Consider the following 21,831-nt stretch of genomic DNA (forward strand, 5'->3'; position numbering starts at 1 on the left):
AAACACTGGTGTGGCTGGCTCCAAGAATATCCGCCATTGCATTTCCATTACGATTCATGGCTCGAAACGAATCACCAATTAATAAAATCAATATCATATCGCATCAGCGTGAAGCTCTCTGCAGCGTATCATTCCCTATTATTACAGGTGTGGGTCTGATGGAGCCATTCTCCTCTGCTGATGGAAGATGGAGAGAGGAGCTGTAACTTATACTGACAGTGCCTGCTTTCAGCACCGGAATACTGATGAAAACGTCCTGCACAGGAAGAGAGAGAGATTGAGGGATATAGATATAGGCAGAGAGAGAGGGTGAGAGTGATGGGGGGGGGGGTAGAAAGAGAGAAAATACTATGTGCTTAATATGAGTTGTCAATAAGACAGTGGTGGAAACAACCAGGTATGGTTATTTGGCTCAAGGAACCAAGCTAAATATGTAAAATATGGTGCAAATTCTTAATAAGATGAGAACTATTTGTTAATATAGCAAATATAGATTAAAGCACGTCAAAATGAAATGATAACATCTGATATGTGACATTTGTTTCATTTGATGCCAAGCAAGCAGCAATCCATTCTTCAAAGGCAACAAGCTGGATGGAAGCAAATATAATTGACTTTAAACGTCACTTCAAGTTCATTCCAAATTACAGTAGTTTATAAATCCACTTTGGGTTCGACACCTTCGGTTCCACAGTAAACTACTTTCTCTTTTCGAGGTTCAGCGAATAACAATGTGGGACGTTACGCGATAATGTCTGTGCACTTCCTGTGACCTCATCCTCTTTTCCTGTTCGTCTGTTTACTCCCGTCTGCACGCTGAGTATTCTATTCAAACCTCAAACCATTTCCATTTCCAATTCAGTCATGGATACCTTTGGGGTTCTTAGGCCATGCTATGATGCCACCGTGGCTGAAAGGCATGCTGTTTCTTTAGGTTTTGAAGGTTCAGGCCTTGGTCTCATCTCTTAAAGGAAGTGTGTGTGAAAAATGGACTGGCTCGAATCTAAGCGAACACAACTGCATTTTGAATCAAGCTAAACTGCCTTTGATGCTAATGCTCTAACTTGACAGTTGGTAATAGCTTTGACAGAAGCGTGAATACTTAGAGCAGAAGGTGATGATGCAATATTTTCGTTTAGGTGTGTGAGCAAATTGATTGACCAATTCCAGAGCATCTGGTTTTGTTTCATCATCAACTAGGGCTATCTTTGTGGTTTTATAATTACAATTACCTCTACTGACAGAAATCAGTCAGTCTTGTCAGTTTTCTGAAAACGCTGTCAAGAATTTGTGGAAGATGAATGACATCAACGTCAAAATGTCAATACTGATTTCCTTATAGATGATAGCCCTTTGCTAATATATTGAAGACAAATTCTACATCAAATCTGAATCTACCTTGAATCCAACGTCTCACTTTAACATCAAACAACAAAGCAATCAATACCGTCAACATCAGAAATCCACTAACAGATATTTATTATAAGCCCAACATGGCATGTGCTAGAATGTCATTGACATTGTTATTCCTACGTGAACATTTTAAATGATGAGTTGGATAGAAGAGAAATAGATCTGACATTCAAACAGATATATGAGACAAAGTACCTTGGTTTTGAATGAAGGTAACCATATTGTCCTGTGTAAGTTCATTTGAACGTTCATTTTTCACATTTAGATACATTGAGAGGTACCAGAATCAGATAGTGACATTTTCCAGTGCCAGAGTTGCTACTGTACCTTCCTATATACCGTAGCAGCTTACTTAAAAGGGACCACATTAACTTCAACATAAAGACATGTTAAGGACACAATCATACATTTTTGTATGTGACAGAGTAAAGTGGCATTGCTGTTACATGGAATTAAGCATGACGAAGAAGAGCATTACAATACAACATGTATCATGCACTGTCACGGGCGTCATCCCAAATGGCACCCTATTCTCTTTATAGTGCACTACTGACCAGAGTCACATACAGCAGGTAGTGCACTATATAGGGAATAGAGTGCAATTTTGGAAGTATCCATGAACTGCTTAGAAGAACACAAGAGAATGAAGAGATACGTACTGTAGGGTACACATTCGTACTGGACCTCAAGGTACTTATAGGTTCCGGGGCAAGGGTCAGGAAATACATCTAGTCCAGCCACTACAGCACACTGGGTCCGATTATTACATCTGAAAAAGAAGAAAAGGGTGAGGTTAAAAGGTGAGGTTAAAAGGTGAGGTTAAAAGGGGCAATCTGGGATTCAAACAACAACAAATCAGTCATTCTGAAAGTGTTTTTGGTCACCAGATAAGGGATGGCGATAGAAAAATGTAACACTTTATAGACAGCTATGGATTCAAGGACCAACTATCCAGGACATCAAAATGAAAATATTAACCATGTGTTGGACCGTTACAGGGGTGTGTTTGTGAATTCAGATATACTGATAATAGAACCATTACAGTCAATATCCAGAGGTACCACAATAAAACGCTGATGTTGCTATGATAAACATTTAGCGAGTGTTTAATGAACTAGAATGAATTCCCATTTCATTTTGCTGCTCAGACTGAGAAATTGATGCATTGCGGGTTCAGTGAACATTGACTGCCAAGCCGTCAACGGTAAAATCATCCATTTGGCGAGAAGAAGAAGGTTGGACTCGGGCTAAAACAATGTCTTTGTCCTAAATGACAACTTATTCCCTTTATAGTGCACTGCTTTTGACCAGAGGCCTTTGAGACCTGGTCAAAACTCGTGCATTATGTAGTAAACAGGGTGCCATTTGGTATGCAGTCATTTTCTCTGCCGTGATATGAATTTAGACCGCGTGCAGACTCATATTCAGGGCATGACGGATTGGGAGAGGACACAGTCGGCCGAGTGCAAAATCGGCTCAGACGCGAAAGAGCTTTCACCTCGGCTTTCATTATTAACACAATTACTTGGCTGGCAGTGTCTTAAGTCTGCCATTTTACTTTAGGCAGTCATCAATCAAAGCTCGATCCCACCACACTTACTGCACGACATTAACTATCACATGCTTAAACGAGTGTATCGATTGATCTGAATAAATCATCTGTGCACATCAGTAGACCAACAGGAGGCAAAGGTCAATGTCACCACTAGAGGAGTTAGTGGTCACATGCCCCCGGCACGTGAACCTCAACTTTATGTAAAAATCCATAAAATCATACAACCAAATTGGCACATTTACTTTCTCTTCTTTTCTTTCTTTCTTCTTAATATATTTTTTGAGGGGACAGATCAGCTTTAATAGTGCAGATAGATTGTGGCTTCCGTCAATGTAATTGTCTGCATGCCCCATATATATTTTTTGTATACATACAGTACCAAAAGTTTGGACACACCTACTCATTCAAGGGTTTTTCTTTATTTTTTATTTTTTCTACATGGTAGAATAATAGTGAAGACATCAAAACTATGAAATAACACATATGGAATCATGTAGTAACCAAAAAAAGTGTTAAACAAATCAAAATATATTTTATATGGTTCTTCAAAGTAGCTACCCTTTGCCTTGATGACAGCTTTGCACACTCTTGGCATTCTCTCAACCATCTTCATGAGGTAGTCACCTGGAATGCATAACAGGTGTGCCTTGTTCAAAGTTCATTTGTGGACTTTCTTTCCCTCTTAATGCGTTTGAGCCAATCGGTTGTGTTGTGACAAGGTGGCGGGGTCGGGGGGGGGGGGGGTTCGACAGTCCATCATAACTTTAAGACATGAAGATCAGTCAAATCTGGAAAATTTTAAGAACTGCAGTCGCAAAATCCGTAAGGATCATTTCATTAGAGTTAACTAAATCTGTGATTTATTTAGAATTCAAGGCACACTTAACCAGCATGGCAACCAGAGCATTCTGCAGTGATAGGCCATCCAATTTGTTTTGCGCTTAGTGGGACTATCATTTGTTTTTCAACAGGACAATGACCTAATACACCTCCAGGCTGTGTAAGGGCTATTTGACCAAGAAGGAGAGTGATGGAGTGCTGCATCAGATTACCTGGCCCCCACAATCACCCGACCACAACCCAATTGAGGTGGTTTGGAAAATCAGCCAACAAGTGCCTGGCATATGTAGGAACTCCTTCAAGACGGTTGGAAAAACATTCCAGGTGAAGCTGGTTGAGAAAATGCCAAGAGTGTGCAAAGTTGTCATCAAGCAAAGGGTGGCTACTTTAAAGAATCTCAAATATAAAATATATTTTGATTTGTTTAAGACTTTTTTGGTGACTACATGATTCCATATGTTTTATTTCATAGTTTTGATGCCTTCACTATAATTCTACAATGTAGAAAAAAGTTTTAAAAAATAAAGAAAAAACCCTTAAATGAGTAGGTATGACCAAACCTTTGACTGGCACTGTATATAACATTTTATTGGCTGCAAGAATTGGTATACTTTTTTATTTATCCCAATTATTTTATTTATTTATTTATTTTTACCCCTTTTTCTCCCCAATTTTGTGGTATCCAATTGTTGTAGTAGCTACTATCTTGTCTCATCGCTACAACTCCCGTATGGGCTCGGGAGAGACGAAGGTTGAAAGTCATGCGTCCTCCGATACACAACCCAACTAGTTCCCTACTTTTCCCCCCTTCCACTTGCGGTAATGCTGCTCTGAGTTGGTTGTAATTTTGAGTAGAGGAGACATTTCGATGTATTTTTCCAACAGTCCTATTTACCATATTATTTACAAAGTGTATACAGGTTTTCCTACTTACAAAGCATGTAGAGGTCTGTAATTTTTATCATAGGTACACTTCAACTGTGGGAGACAGAATCTAATACAAAAATCCAGAAAATCACATTGTATGATTTTTAATTCATTTGCATTTTATTGCATGGCATAAGTATTTGATCACCTACAAACCAGTAAGAATTCCGGCTCTCACAGACCTGTTAGTTTTTTCTTTAAGAAGCCCTCCTGTTCTCCACTCATTACCTGTTTGAACTGCACCTGTTTGAACTCATTACCTGTATAAAAGACACCTGTCCACACACTCAATCAAACAGACTCCAACCTCTCCACAATGGCCAAGACACCGAGCTGTGTAAGGACATCAGGGTTAAAATTGTAGACCTGCACAAGGCTGGGATGGGCTACAGGACAATAGGCAAGCAGCTTGGTGAGAAGGCAACAACTGTTGGCGCAATTATTAGAAAATGGAAGAAGTTCAAGATGACGGTCAATCACCCTCGGTCTGGGGCTCCATGCGAGATCTCACCTCGTGAGTAGGCAAGACCAAAAATAAATACTTCAACTGGGAAATGACTAAAGAGTTAATCAAGGTGATTTTTCCCACAAATAGACAAGTAATTTCCTTTCCATAGTGGCAAGATATCTATTTTTGCGAACTTTCTATTAAAATGTTTTGTAGTGCGATTATTTCTTTCTTTGGGGATACATATACCAAGTATGTCCACATCACCACCAGAACAGTTTATTGGTAAACTACACGGTAATGTAAAAGTTTTATTTGTTTGTGATCCAATATGTAATATTGGATTTGAATATCATAATTTGGATTTGAATATCATTATTTGGTTGTAATCCAGAGAGGTTAGAACAATTATCTAGATCCTCTGTGAGGATGTGGAGGGATCCAAATTGTGGAATTGTGGATATTTTTAAGCCCTTGATTTCTAACCCATTGATATTATTGTTGGATCTGATTTTATTAGCTAACTTTTCGATGGCCATAATAAATAGATATGCTGATAGTGGACAACCTTGTTTTACTCCTCGTGACAGTTTTATACTTTCAGAGACGTAGCCATTATTGACTATTTTACACCCAGGATTACTATACATGACTTTAACCCACTTTATAAGAGATTTGTCCATGTAAAAAAAAACAGTCTGATTAGCATGAAAAAATATCCAACAATACCTTTTTAATTCTATGCGCGATGCATTTTACTAGAATTTATGCATCAGAACACTAAAGTGTAAGGGGCCTCCAATTTCTTTAGATGGACTGGATCTTTACCACTGTTTCAGTAATAATGAAAGCATACGTTTTTGTTGAGCATCTGATAATCTACCAGGTTTGGAGTTCCCGGATTTAAATGCTTTAATTGCATCAAGAAGTTCCTCCTCTGTAATTTGGCACATCTACTAGCGTTACCTGGATTATCTAAAACATATTTACTACCAAAACTATTATTCTATCTATTAGGTTAATCTGACAAGATCTCAAATGCATTGACAGTGCTTTTCATGAGAGCCATTCACAATGTACTGTATTGACCTATGCATGTGAACCTAAACTCTTGGTCATCCCTTGACAAAACGAATAAATCTAAAACTCCTATAACAAAATCTTCTCTGATATCTACTATGCTCACCTGGCAATATCTGGAATGTATTTTCTTCGCACAAGGAGCTGTTCGTCACAATGTAAGCCAGAGAAGGTCAAGGCGCTAGCTGACACAATGATTCATACAGCACAATTAAAGGGTTCCCTTACACCTTAATTAACATTGATTGGTCCTGGACAAATCAATCGCTCCAGTGAGGGGAGAGAGTGAAGGCCGTGCCCCTTTAATGAGATATGGTCCGGAGCTCCAACACCCATCCCGGCTTTATGGGGTCATGACCCCTCGCCGTCACTCACTCACACCCCAGCTTACGGGGCGAGGGGGAAAAGAGCCTCTGTCAGACACACATCTGGACAACTGTTTGTTCATTTGAAGAGTTAATTCCAAAGGCTGTAAACACCACTCAAATAAATAAGGGTCAGGCTGATAAAAAGGGAAAACAATTATAGTGGCCTTCCTCATCACCGGGCAGGTTTCTCTATCCTCTCTTGGTTTACTATCAAGGAATAATTGTCGAGGGTGATGGGGTGGGAAGGTGTAAGCGATTGGATGTAAGATGGAGTTAGAAAGGCAAGGTAAATTGGACAGGCAGCTCTTCAAAACATGCATACACACACACACACACACACACACAGTACATTGTCTTAAATACATTTGTCAAGAAACAGCAATCATGTAATCTCTCGTGTTTATCATGATTAAAGAGATTTAAATATACATTTTTGGATATTCAAAGAGAGCTCTCTCCGTAGGAGGGCTATTTTACAAAGCCAATACCATCCTCAATAGAACATTATCTTTTTGATTAAAACATGTTGACAAACAAACAGTTCCACTCAAGGCCCTGTCATATTCAGCAACTTTAATCATGGTTTGTAAAACATTTCCTCTGGGGTGGATTAAAAAATATAATACTCCATGATGTAGATTGCACACTTAATCCCGGTCTTTACATCTGTCTTGACCCATATTCCAATTCCCACAAGGCATTGTGGCACATATCATTCAGCGCACAGCCTACAATTTAACCTCTCTATCACGCTGCATCCCAAATGGTATCCTATTACCAATTTATTACACTACTTTTTACCAAGCCCGTATTTAGTGCACTACTTTTGACCAGGGCCAATAGAGCGCTGATCAAAAGTAGTTAACCATGTATGGAATAGGGTGCAATTTGGGACAAATATCTCAGTCTCATGTCAACTGAGAACTGACTTCCTGAAGGCACATACAGTTAGGCCCTATAATACTCCAGATGAAAAATACAATTAAACACATTAAGTGCAAATCAATAGCAGAGTGGGAAGGAATCGATGGAAGGGGCCGCATGCCGTACCACGTGGCGCTATGACTTCACAATGACCAATTAGGAGGATAATCAGGGTTTCAGACTCTTGGCTCAGACGCAGCCCCTTTGAACTTGCAGACTGAGCCAACAGATTCTCAGGACGTTGAATGATTCAAACATGGAAATGAATAATACGATCACATATTTTCCTCAGACGCTGATCTTGGGCCAGTGTTTCATTAGGTTAGAATTGGGGAAGGGGAAGCTGATCCTAGATCAGTACCTAGGGGGAACTCCACCCTTGAGAAATGACATCACTCGCGTTGTGCTTAGTAAGTGTAAGAGTTCAATAGAAATACATTTGAGTGAATTGTTTTTTCTGGGTGAACAAAAATTGTGTTCAAAACTTTGATTTTAATGGCTTATGTCATGTGTATGCTGCAAACTTGGCAGACCCTTGATTACTGCAGCAGATCCTAGATTACTGCAAAAAAATCATCAAGGACAAAGGATAACATCATTTAGAAAAACATTCAGGATCTGCAGTAGGCATTCCAGCAAAACATGAAATTAATAATTAACTGTTTCACTGCAGCATATTCGGCCTCCTGTTCATCGCCATGTCATTTGAATAAAGACTATTTCACTTCGACAAACGAGCACCACTAACATGCGTACTCTCAGAACATAGGCAGGAAGACAAAAGGTGATCATATTCAATTAAGGAGCTAAAAAAAAAAAAAAAGAAGAAAAAAAGATGTTGACACGAACAGCCCGTTTTAGACAAATAAACATCTCTGTCGACGTTAGTATTCATCTCAGAGCTTGTTAGGGGCGAGAACCTTTGCTAGTCATTTTTCAATTTGGCCATAAACCGCCCCTACAGCAGCCCCCGGCCAAGCCGTCACTCCCTACACTTTGCCGCCTGCTCCCTCACCATTTGTTACAGTGGCCAGATTAGGGCTCAGACAGCACAGCTGATGACAGTGGATGTGGCACAAAGCACAGAGCACCATGTAAGCACAAACCGTAAACGCTATAATCGCTGCTTGATCCCACCACTGCCACCAAAGTGACAATGAACGGGTTCAGTCATCACACCCTCCCCCTCATCCGAACACAGACAGCACTATGGTGTCTGTCCAATACTGGGGCTGTGCAGTCCACCTCAGATGACACATTAGTCAGCATTTGAGAACGAAAACACGGGAAAGCGTCTATCAATATCCTCATTCAGCTGCAAATAGACTGATATACTGATTGAAATCTGGTCAAAAAGATACAGACGAGTCCAATAAACTGCTTATGACAGAACAATATTTATGGATTTCAGATAATAGTGACCCGTAGCATTAGCTGCACTGAATTGCTACAAAAGCAATTTGTACAAGAATATTGAAGAAACATTTCCCAAAACAGACAGAATATGGTGCACTGACTGCAAAGAAGTCCACCAACAGGGACTGAGTTCTTCCACAGTTCAGTATCTTTGAGGAATAAACATGTCAAAAAAGAAACAAACACTTCCATTTAACTTTTACTTTTTCTGAAAAAACAATTCCCTGGTGTGTCCCCTTCATGTCTGTTTGAGTGTGCTAGCAGGGGGACAAGCATCACAGTGCTACAGTCAGGCTGACAAAGTATCTGTTATTAGTCTGCCACCAGTGGCAACAAGAAAAAAATAATGTGCCCTACTCTTTAGAGAGTGAAAGTGGAGACCGAGGAGACCGGAGCTAGCAGTCTCATCTGACCTGGTCTGGACAGGTCTGAAATGAGTGTGGAGAGTGAGAGAAAGAGAGGGAGTTAGAAACAAGAGCAAGTGACAGCGAGAGAAAGAGGAGAGGCAGAGGAGACAGAAAAAAAAGAGCAAGAGAGTGAAGAATGGGTCAACATCCTGGGCCCTCTGTAGGGACCCATTATGCTTTAGTGATGGTCCTCCTGCCTACAGTACACTTCATTCATTGTCTGTCCCAGCTGAGCGCCACAGCATCCATCTCTTTTTCCTCCAGCCTGTCAGAAAACGGCATGTCTTATCTCTCTCTCTCTTATCCCCACACTACAGCGACATGTCCTTCTCCAGTGCCAGACTGTTTTTAAAACGAGATTCAAGGATGTTGTAGAGAGCCATGTGTACTGTGTTTGTGTGTTCATTGGGTGTGCCTTTTGACGCCCTTCACTCAGTCCCCTTCGGTGTGCAAGACATATTGAGTGCGCCACACAAAGGCATGATATCTTTCTGTGGACTGAAGTCTAATCTTTGAATTCGTATTAAAACTACATTAGCCTTGACAGTGGCATGGATCAAAGCGACCTTAGCAAAAGCTCATATTATGAAGCTGTGCCCACACGTACATGGAAAGCATCGGCAAGGTTAAACAGATCTCTCAGGGCACAATACACCAACCTACACAGACACGCATGCCGTGGACGCATAGAGCGAGCTCGCGTCCATGTCTTGGCTCACTCGCACACCGCAAACTTGATAAATCATCTATTATGGCATCACTGAATACATGGATCACACAAATCCAGAGACTTCTTCAGTCCACAGTTGGCAGTTCTAAATTTTCTATCCATTTGTCATTTTTCCATCCTCCGACGCCACAACCCATGCTGAATGGAGCTTAACATAGAGAAACAGATAGATGGGAAACCAATGTAAACAGTACATACAAGGGAAGGTGTGTGGGAGGGGGATTTAATGCCCAGAGCTGACGGGACCCCCATTTTAAACCGCTCAAGCCCAGCGGTGTATTCTAAGCTCCATGGAGCATCACGACAAGCCATCAAGACAATCATAACGTAAAGGCGATACAATAAGGCCCCCTTGCTGTGGCTTACGTCAACTCAAATGTTTACAGAAGTGGATGTTCAGTTAGCATTAGTGGAACATCAAATAACATTTTATTGGTACACGTATTTAGCAGATGTTATTGGGGGTGTAGCAAAATGCTTGTTTTTCCTAGGTCCAACAGTGCTACAATATCTAACAATTATCAACACTACACGCAAATCTAAAAGTACAATAACGAAATTAAGAAATATATAAATATTAGGACTGGTTGGAGAGGAGAGAAGAGCTGTGTGCCTGTCTTTTGATGAAGCACTCTGGGCGACAAACCTGATCCCCTTTTCTATAGTTCCACAGGATTAGTTACGTGGAACTAAGCAGACGCACAAAAGTGACTGCTCAATCAAATGACTAACTTGTAATGTATTTAGAAGCTATTCTCCGGGCCCTGAATGAATGGAGTTGAATTACCCGTGGGGATATGAGTTGTGGGGGAATTGTGGAGACATTGAAAGGTTCTAGGTTGATTGAATCTGGATCATTGTGGTTTGATTCTGGAACGGAGGGGAGAGCACTTCTCCAAATATGAGCAGCTTGGGACTTTTTCCTCCCTGACAAACATAATCCTACTCAGACATTGCAACAGTTTAGTGGCTTTTCATATAGTGGGCTTTGGCTGCTCACAATTCCCACTCTCCTATATTGTATATCTGAAATAAGTCCCCATTCATCCTGTAGGAATAGTGTCCACAAAGAAGTAGGCACCAAATCATAAAATGGACTCTCTCTCCTCCCTCACCATTTATGGACAAGAACCCAGACTGCTGCAGAGCTTGTGGGCATAAGCGGTCGCTTAGGGCCCACAACAAAAACATTTTTTTAAGGAACTCAGTCAAGGTCTCAACTTACTATTAAGAGTAAGAATAGTAATACACAACCCTATGGTGAATAGGTAGAATTGTTCAACTCTATGTTAGAATGAATAGAATTGTTCAAACCTATGGTAGAATTAATATAATTGTTCAACCCTATGGTAGAATGAATATAAATTGTTCAAACCTATGGTAGAATGAATAGAATTGTTCAACTCTATGGTAGAATGGATATAATTGTTCAACCCTATGGTAGAATGGATATAATTGTTCAACCCTATGGTAGAATGAATAGAATTGCAGGAAATTAGCTTTAAAACAAAATATGTTTATATCTGCCCCATAATAAAATGAGTAGAATTGCAGAAAACATACCTAAAAAAATACATTTCTTTCTCCACCATCAAGACGGAGGCCACCTGAATGTTTTGCTGCGAGGTGGGGGATCCCCCAACCAAATCTCGGATAGGGCCCCAAAAGGCCAGGGCCGGCCCTGCTTGTGGGTTATTGTATTTTGACTTGTATATCATACTAAAACACACCATAGGATTCGAGTACAGCAGCTTTATCCCTCTAGCACTTTGGCAGAAATCCAAGAAACTGTAAGCTCAATGCTCAGAGTCTGTGATAAACATATGCAATTCCTAGGACTGTATAGTGGTGTGTGTTTAAAAGAATGGGTGCTTTCTCAGGGCGGATGAATGAAACCACATTTCGGAGTGTAAGGGTCTCTCAGTTGGTTTACAGGTCACGATGATTGATGAGACAAATATAACCAAACGCTCCAAACATTCCCTCTTGCTGATTTTTCGATTTTCTACACTTATTGACTCTGCTCAGAAAAGAAGTGTCTTGGCATAAATGACTATTCTCTTGAATTTGTATAAATCTCTAGCTAAATCAAGGTCTCTGAAGTGCTTAGCATAAAAATACTTTGCCCCTCACTAGCCAAGGTTGACCAGCTTTGAGTTCTCAATCTGGCCATAGTGTCGACAAACCTATTTGGCAGTGCCAAATTGGCACACATAGTACTAACCTGAACCACAAGAACAGGGCTTGTGTTACAGGCTAGCCGCCTTGACACTTGCTTCTTTCCCTGTGACTCACGCTGAAATGACAAAGGCTACAGATGATCGGGCAGCAGGTAGCCAAGCGGCTAAGAGCGTTGGGCCAGTCACCGAAAGGTTGCTGATTCGAATCCCTGAGGTGAAAAATCTATCGATGTTCCCTGAGCAAGGCACTTAACCCTAATTGTTCCTGTAAGTTGCTCTGGATAAGAGCATCAGTTAAATGACTTAAATGTAAATGTAAAATGATGAGTAAGCGTACATATTGCACCCCATGAGTAACCCAGCTAAACTCAAGTGGCCCAGACCGTCAGATGTCACGGTTGGTACAACCCAAGATATGGGGTGAGGAGAAGATATCGAAAGGTTAGGGCCCCCATGGAATACAATCTGCTTAAACTCGATGGGGTCACTACACACAGTATGACTCACGGTAGTGGAGGAAGGTGGATGGAGGGTGTAGCATGAGGCAATATAGCAACACGAGGACATACATGTTTTGTAAGCGATGAGTCATGAGTATAACGCATAATATTTAGTTTGATATTAACCCTGGTTTAGTTTACATTCTGTAAACTCCTCTTGTCCTAAGGGTAAAAATGACCCGTCTTCACTAAACCCCTAAAAATAAAGCAGCTTAATTGAATTTTAAACCCCAAATCTATTGTCTATGAAGAAACAACCTGTCATGCATCACAAACGTGGTGAATATCTGGGTTTTCCCTCTTAAATGCAGGAAGACTGCATTTAATCAGTGGACACCACTCGTTTTTATTACAACACACCTGCAGAATTGTTCTCTTTACTAAAGTAGAGGTTTATTATTATCATTGCTAAATGTACTGCATAGGTGTAACATGAATTCTTTAGCAAGAGATAGCACTTGTATAGACTAACAACAATAAATAAGAAAAAGATAGATACAAAAAAATGTGAAGAACATAAATCAATCAACTCTAATTAGCACATGTAGGACAGTATGCAAGTGTGTGTGAATGGACTTTGCAGATGTATTTCTCACGTGCAGCACATAGTATTTGTTTTACAGTCCTTCTTTGGGTGGCAGAATAGGCATCTCCTCCTCTTGCCTGCCCCAGCTGCAGCCTCAGGTGGTTCAGGACAAGGTTCAGCCCCCTGAACAGCTTTCACAAGCACTGCAGAGGCTGCTGTGCGGGGGAGGAGCTCCCTTCTTTGAATGTGTGGGGTTACAGGTGCCTTTCCCAGCTGCTCCAGCAACACCCTCTTGTTCTACTTATCAGGCATCCAGGTAGAGTTGATCTTGTTCCATATTACAAAGGCATTGTATGAGGACACATCACTGATGTTATGAAAGATGACCAGGGGCCAGCGGGCAGTCATCCTCCTGCAGCTGTAAGTTCCAATCACCTTGTCCAGGTTGTCCAAGTCTCCTTTATTGTGGTTGTAGTCCAGGATGATGGCTGGCTTCCTGTCCTCACGATCACTGATCTCAGCCGTTTTGTGCAGTGTGCTTAGGAGGACCACATTCTTGTTCCTCTTTGGGAGGTAAGAAACTAGAGTGGTGGTGGGGGTGAAGACAAACTTCGAGGTGAAGGCCTCTCTCCCCCTTGTTGCGAGGAATGCAGGGGGGGGGCTCAGACTTGTTCTTTCTAACTGTGACAACCATGGTGATCTTCCTCTTCAAGAGCTGCTGGCTGAGGTCATAAGAGGTGAAGAAAATGTCACACGTGACATTGTGCCCCCTCAGTCCATCTGTCACATCAAACCCAACCCGCATCCCCTGGTTATTCTCTGTACCTCCACTGGTCGGCTTCCCTGTGTAGACTTGCATCTTCCATGTGTAGCTGGATTGTGCTTCACGGGGAGGGGGGGCAGAGAATATTTGGTCAAAGCCCTCTTCAGTGTTTATATTAGATGACTCACCCCTACCATCCTTGCTACTACTGAACCTCACGTCATGACTACTTGCATTGATAATGACATTGGAGCTACTGCTACTGGTCTCATTCCACATCTGCCAAAAGTACATTCACTTAATCCACATTTTGTGTTACAATCTGAATTCAAAATGTATAAAATAATGTTTCTCACCCATCTACACAATACCCCATAATGATAAAGTGTAAACAGGTTTTTAGAATTTTTTGCACATATATATAAATATACAGTCTCTAACATAAGTATTCACACAGAGTCTATACTGAATCACCTTTGGCAGAGACTACAGCTGTGAGTCTTTCTGGATAAGTCTCCAACATGCTGACCACACTGCTCGCATAGCAAAATAAATGTACACATACATGCTATTCGATCATTGCACCCACGTTGCTCGCGAATGTCTGCGTAGCCAGGCACTAAAATATAAATTGGTTCTATTTGTGATGCTCAACGTGCTGCAAATCCGGCCTCCCTCATCTCCTGATTGGTTTTTAGGAGCATATACCCATGTGGGTGATTGAAAGATGAACGGAGATCCACACTCCAGTCGGTTGTAGTAATGCACCGTGAAGTTGGTTGCCAACCACCATATAAAGTCCAAAGAAGAAAAAGAAGCCTCAAGTAAGGAGTAATGATGCAAAACGAATTTGGTTGTTTTACCTGTATTAATTGTCAGAGTAGTGGATCTTGAGCATTTCAGATAAATTAACAACTCAATGTTTATATCCCAGGACAAATTGGGAAGCTAGCTAAATTGCCATAAATGTTTCATTGTTTTTGACCGGTCCCCAAATTAATATAAATGGTTCAGAGTTTGTTTTGATATTTCAACCTGCGTGTCCTGATCGCTTCTGGTGTGGGTAAACAAAATCAACGTGCGCGATGACGCACGAGCGTCCCATGCTTGGTCAGAATGTAAGCGTTTTGCACACCTGGATTGTACAATATTTGCACATTATTCTTGAAAAGAACTATTCAAACTCTGTCAAGTTGATCATTGCTAGACATCAGTCTTCAAGTCTTGACATAGATTTTCAAGCCGATTTCAGTCAAAACTGACTTGGCCACTCAGGAACTTTCTTGGTAAACAACACCAGTGTACACTGAGTGTACAAAACATTAAGGACACCTTCCTAATATTAAGTTGTGCAGACCCTCCTCCTGTCCTCCTTTTGACCTCAGAACAGCCTCAATTTGACGCATGGACTCCACAAGGTGTCGAAAGCAATTCAATGCTTCCCACAGTTGTGTCAAGTTGGCTGGATGTCCTATGGGTGGTGAACCATTCTCGATACACACTGGAAACAGCTGAGCGTGAAAAAACAAGCAACGTTGCAGTGCTTAACACGAACCGGTGCACCCGGCACTTACTACCATACCCCATTCAAAGACACTTAAATATTTTGTCTTTCCCATTCACAATCCATGTCTCAAGGCTTAACAGTCCTGTGTGACATCAATAAGGTCATAGCTTGGATTCAGCTGGTCAGTCTATGTCATGGAAAATGCAGGTGGCATTCATGTTTTGTACACTCAGCGTATATTTGGCCTTGTGTTTTAGGTTATTGTCCTGCTGAAGATGAATTTGTCTCCCAGTGTCTGCTGGAAAGCAGACAACCAGGTTTTCCTCTAGGATTTTGCCTGCGCTTCGCTCTTTTCAGTTTATTTTTATCTCCAAAAAACCTCCCTAGTCTTTGCTGATGACAAGCATACTCATAACAAGATGCAGCCACCACCATGCTTGAAAATATGAGTGGGACTCAGTGATGTGTTGTGCTGGATTTACCCCAAACATAACACTGGGTATTCAAGATATGAAGTTAATTTCTTTTCCACATTTTTTGAGGTTTTACTTTAGTGCCTTTTTACAAACAGGATGGATGTTTTGGAATATTTTTACTCAGTACATGCTTCCTTCTTTTCACTCTGTCATTTAAGTTAGTACAATGTTGATCCAGCCTCAGTGTTCTACGATCACAGCCATTAAACTCTTTTAAACTTATATAGTTAAACAAAGGTTAAATAAAACATTTAATTAAGTAAAGTAACCAATGGCCTCATGATGAAATCCTTGAGCTGTTTCCTTCCTCTCTGGCAACTGAGTGTAATTAATAACTTTACCAAAGGTATATACATGACTGCTTTTGTTTTTAACCATCTACCAATAGGTGCCCTTCTTTGCAAGGCATTGGAAAACCTCTATGGTATTTGTAGTTGAATCTGTTTGAAATTCACTGCTCGACTGAGGGACCTTACAGATGTGTGATTGCTGTACAGAGAAGAGTCCATGATGTATTATTGCACACAGAGTCCGCACAAATCATTGTGACTTGTTAACTTAAGCACATTATTACTCCTGAATTGATTTCGACTTGTCATGACAAAGGGGTTGAATACTTATTGACTCAAGACATTACAGCTTTTCATTTTGAATTAATTTGTAATAAATAAATAAATAAACAATTCCAATTTGACGTTATGGGTTTTTGTATGTAAACCAGCAACAAAAATGTAATCTATTTTAAATATAGGCTGTAACACAACATAAAAGTCAAGGGGTGTGAATACATTCTGAAGGCGGAGACAACAAGCCGACTTCAAATAGTGTTTCTAGGAAAGACCATGACCTTTCATTTTCCTAATAGCTACCATCTCTCAATCCCATTACTATAACTGACTGTGTGGAGTTCCTATTCTCACAGTTCATATTCCTTTTGATCTTCCAAAACATGAACCATCTTTTTTTATGGAATAACTCTTTGATGTAGCCATGAATACTCTAGACATGATTATTTCATTGCTGAGATTTGAAGATACGGCATCCCCCTTTGAACATGACCATTCGTTTACAAGTAACTGCAATGGAGGTATGAAACGCGGAAAATTCTTGGGGACTTTCCAACCCTTCATAAATATGCTGTATTACTTTACTGTCTTTCTCAGATATAAAACAAGGCAAGAATCTTATTGCATTGCTAATATTGTTTTTAAAGGGTGTTTCCTCGCAGCAATTCTCAAACCAGACCCAATCAGATCATCTGGTTTTGAACACAGCCCTGTAGACAAACTCCAAACTCCAAATCCCATAATGCATGTGTAGTATCCCAATTCCCCAGTTAATACCATCCTGTCTCCACCCTCACACTGAACCGAGACATTACTCAAATCACCTGTACAGTTTTGTTTTCTCAAATCACCTGTACCTTTTTGTTTACTCAAATCACCTGTACCTTTTACTCAAATCACCTGTACCTTTTACTCAAATCACCTGTACCTTTTACTCAAATCACCTGTACCTTTTACTCAAATCACCTGTACCTTTTACTCAAATCACCTGTACCTTTTACTCAAATCACCTGTACCTTTTACTCAAATCACCTGTACCTTTTACTCAAATCACCTGTACCTTTTACTCAAATCACCTATACCTTTTACTCAAATCACCTGTACCTTTTACTCAAATCACCTGTACCTTTTACTCAAATCACCTGTACCTTTTACTCAAATCACCTGTACCTTTTACTCAAATCACCTGTACCTTTTACTCAAATCACCTGTACCTTTTACTCAAATCACCTGTACCTTTTACTCAAATCACCTGTACCTTTTACTCAAATCACCTGTACCTTTTACTCAAATCACCTGTACCTTTTACTCAAATCACCTGTACCTTTTACTCAAATCACCTGTACCTTTTAAATTCAACTGAATACCATAATATCCATCCACGGACATCATCAAAATAAAGTAAAAACAGAGAGTCCTATGTAAATCATGCTGTCATACAGTCAAACACCGGCTTACTTAATAAGATGATATAATGTACATGGTAAAAGCAACAGATTACACCAATTAAAATGACTGGCGCCACAGAGCTCGTCAATGCATTTCCTGCTTCTACTCTCTCCAAATATGATTCAGAAATAGTCATTCCAAACCAAAGCAACGTTGGGACAACTCCTTGAGGCGCACGTCTAAATATCACGCCCAAGTGTTGTCAAGGAAATCCCCCCCCCCCCTAACGCACAACAGCCAAGATTTATTGAGCAATGAAGTCCCCGGTTTCCCTGAATTCTGATGGGTGATGGATGTGTCAATTGTCTGTTGGGAGGTTGTTCATCTCTATTGGTCTGTTGGTTGGAGACAAAACAGACACTTTTGGGCCTGGGTCATTAGATCTCATTGATTCAAACTTGGGAAGTGATGAATTTGATGCATTCTCATCCCCTAAACTTAGGAGGGAAATGTTTAATAATAACACTGCACTGCTATATATTCTATCAACACAAGTAAACAAGGTGTTAAGGGTAGAGGGACTTACTTCTTCTGCATCTCCAGTGGACAATAGAGGAGGAGGTCTTGAGCCTCTGCTTCCAAGAATTCCTCTCGAATGTTTCTGTCAATCTAATAAGAAAGAGGCGGTCCTTATCTACAATAGGATTTAGTCACCCACACAAGCATCATATCAAGTAGATTAGAATGGAACCACTAAGGGGGGAACATACTGTAGGGGGCCTATAGAAATAAGGTGTTCCATTTTTGCATGGCGTGATGCACACACACATCCCAATTCATCACTTATGTATACCAAAAAGCAGTTTTAACATATTTCTCCAATAAAGAGAAATGTGTAAATATTCCATCCACTTTAATGACATTTTTAATCTCTGTGTTTGTATGTAAATGCTCTCGCCCACAAAGGGTCTAGGGTGAGCTTGAGAGATTGGAGGATTGAAATAAGCAATAACCTCTGTGAATCGATTTGTCTGGTGGGGGAGGTTATCTACCGGAGTCTACTTCAACAGATGATTTATTGTTTCCAGAATGAATTTTTCTATTCTTGCCAATAAATGGTGCGGCTCCCCTCCCATCTTTGGTGGTGAGGCTTGATTTATCTTTCAGGCAAAAGCTTGTAGGATTCAGAGCCAGTCGCCTGAGTTAAAGTAAGCCCCAATCCGAGAGCTGCGGGATTGGGCTGTATGTTTTTATAGGGGTCAGGTGGATATTAGCATGTCAGCTTGTTGTGAATAATGATCATTTGGCATGGGAATGCATAAAGTGAGATTTGTGTGCCCACGTGCGTCTGTGTTTAAGTGAGTTTCTGTCCTAAAGTGTGTATGTTTATACATTTCTACTAGAGTGTGTGTGTCTCCACACACATACAGGGTACACTGAGTGTACAAACCATTAAGAACATCTTCCTAATATTGAGATTTGCCCTCAAAACAGCCTCAATTTGTCGGGACATGGACTCTACAAGGTGTCGAAAGCATTCCATAGGGATGCTGGCCATTGTTGACTCCAATGCTTCCCACAGTTGTGTCAAGTTGGCTGGATGTCCTTTGGGTAGTGGGACATTCTTGATATGCACGAGTAACTGTTGAGCCTGTAAAACCCAGCAGTGTTGCCGTTTTTGACACAAACCGGTGCGCCTGTTACCTTACCCCATTCACTTACATTTCTTGTCTTGCCCGTTCACCCTCTGAATGGCGTACATATAAATCCTTCATGAACCGCTCTCCTCCCCTTCATCTACACTGGTTGAAGTGGATTTAACAAGTGACATCAATAAGGACTCATATCTTTCACCTGGATTCGCCTGGTCAGTCCTTGTCGTGGAAAGAGCAGTGTACATGCTTTCAGTTTCCTCTCCACCATGAAGTGCTTTATTTTTCATTTTTATTTTACCTTTAACTAGGCATGTAAGTTAAGTAAAATAAATCTTATTTTCAATGACTTCCTAGGAACAGTGGATTAATGACAGATTATACACCTTGTCAGCTCTGGGATTCGATCTTGCAACCTTCCGGATGCAAGTCCAATGACTAGGTTACCTGCCGCCCCCATCCACTCTATTGACCGTCGCTAGGGACGATGATCCACTGACCGACGCTAGCCTCTGGAAACAGTCATGCTGATATCCTTAACCTTCCTCAAGAGCTCCCCACCAGATTGCCATCCCTTGGCCAGATACCTAACGGTACCACTGCTGTGTGGGTAGCTTTAGAAGGAAGGGAAGGAAGGGAAGATATGAGGAGAAGAAAGAGGGAGAAGAAAAATGCCATTGGCTTGGCTGGATCAGATTTTCAAAGCATCAAGTCCTGTTTGTTTCGCACAAAAGCAATGACTGCACCCGTGAGGAGTCAGAAGGGGTGCTTTAAAAGCTTATAGCGGCCACATGCACTGCATAGCAACAACAAAAAGATTCTAATCCCAGTCTCCATCACGGCCGCTGTTCAGTGGCCTATCACGTCTTGGAAATCTTTGAAGAAATCTGACAGAGGCTCATCTGCATGGCTGAAATGCATACCAAAGCACACGAAAGCAGTCTCACACAGGCCTTAAAGCTTTTTTTTTTTGCCGTTTCCATGGTAACCCCTAATGTCCAACTCCAGCTAGTGTGCTTCCAGCACCTTCTCTTCTCAACGCCACCCAGACCAGAACACACTGTATTCCTCCGCTAAAGTCACCCAAAGCCTGGCTTCTGGTGGTCTTAAACAGCTAATTACCCACTCCAACAAAGGAAGAAGGAGGGATGAAAGCGCCACACCGACTAACAACCCTCCCTGTCTGCTCAGCGACCGCCGCAGTGTTTCTCAACAAACAATATCTCCGGGACAACCTGCAAACCTCGAGAAACACAAATGAGCAGGTGAGCCGGAACTGTGCATGTAGACATGTATACATCTAGCCCCTCCAAAAGACAAACAAACAAATCTATGTTCGGGAGTGCAACACTCTTGATATAACAAAATGTTGTGTTGAAGGCCGGCCTGAGACAATCAAATATGCCACGTTGACAGATCTATCCCTATTCACTTCACAATAACAAAAGACCGAGATGGGGATATAAGGAAGCATCTAATTCAATAGAGAGAGGTCAGCCATCGATATGGCAAGACGAGGGCCCCTTCGACTGCTTCATGCATTGGCATGCTAGAAATCATTGCGGGTCTTAAGGAACTGTCTGGCTGGATTTATGGGTGGGATTAAAAGCTCTGGGTCAGATTGAGCTCTCCTGTCTCCTCCATCCACGTCAATACACCCAAGGTCCCTTGGCTTGCCACTGCGCAACTTTGGTGTGAGGGGAAAGTAATTTACTGAGCGTTAAGGTCTTAATTCGCTGGGATGACACATACCTCTTCCTCTGACATAGGTGAGGACGAGTGTCGGAAATGGAAGGAAGTGGACGCGAAGAGCTCATCTCCAGTGAAATCTTCGGTAAACAAGCAATTCAGTTTTTTTTATGAAACTGACATTTTGATATGAACTGCCCAATGTGTCTCTCATTTGCCTTTTGAGAAATGTTATATCCTGTACTGCATACTTAGCATGGTGTTTACTCACCAGACAATAATAGAATGAGCAGGGGCCTCCAACATCCTGTCACTGAGAGGCAGTGGGTGTGCAGGCTTTTGTTCATCCCCAGCAACAAACCCCTAATCTCCAACTATGGTCTTTAGTCTGAACCTTGATGATCTTCTTATGGCTGGGGGGCAGTATTGAGTAGCTTGGATGAATAAGGTGCCCAGAGTAAACTACCTGCTCCTC

General features: G+C 41.2%; 1 protein-coding gene across 1 annotated transcript in view; it reads right to left on the reverse strand.

The window, feature by feature from the left end:
- The window catches only part of LOC135510600 (adhesion G protein-coupled receptor L3-like), a 355,347-nt gene that overhangs the window by 166,418 nt on the left and 167,098 nt on the right, over positions 1 to 21,831 (reverse strand). The window contains 1 exon segment of the mRNA XM_064931641.1: positions 2,073 to 2,182. Coding sequence (XP_064787713.1) covers positions 2,073 to 2,182 — 110 coding nt within the window.

This window comes from Oncorhynchus masou, chromosome 23 (assembly GCF_036934945.1).
Source record: "Oncorhynchus masou masou isolate Uvic2021 chromosome 23, UVic_Omas_1.1, whole genome shotgun sequence".
Classification (NCBI taxonomy): Eukaryota; Metazoa; Chordata; class Actinopteri; order Salmoniformes; family Salmonidae; genus Oncorhynchus; species Oncorhynchus masou.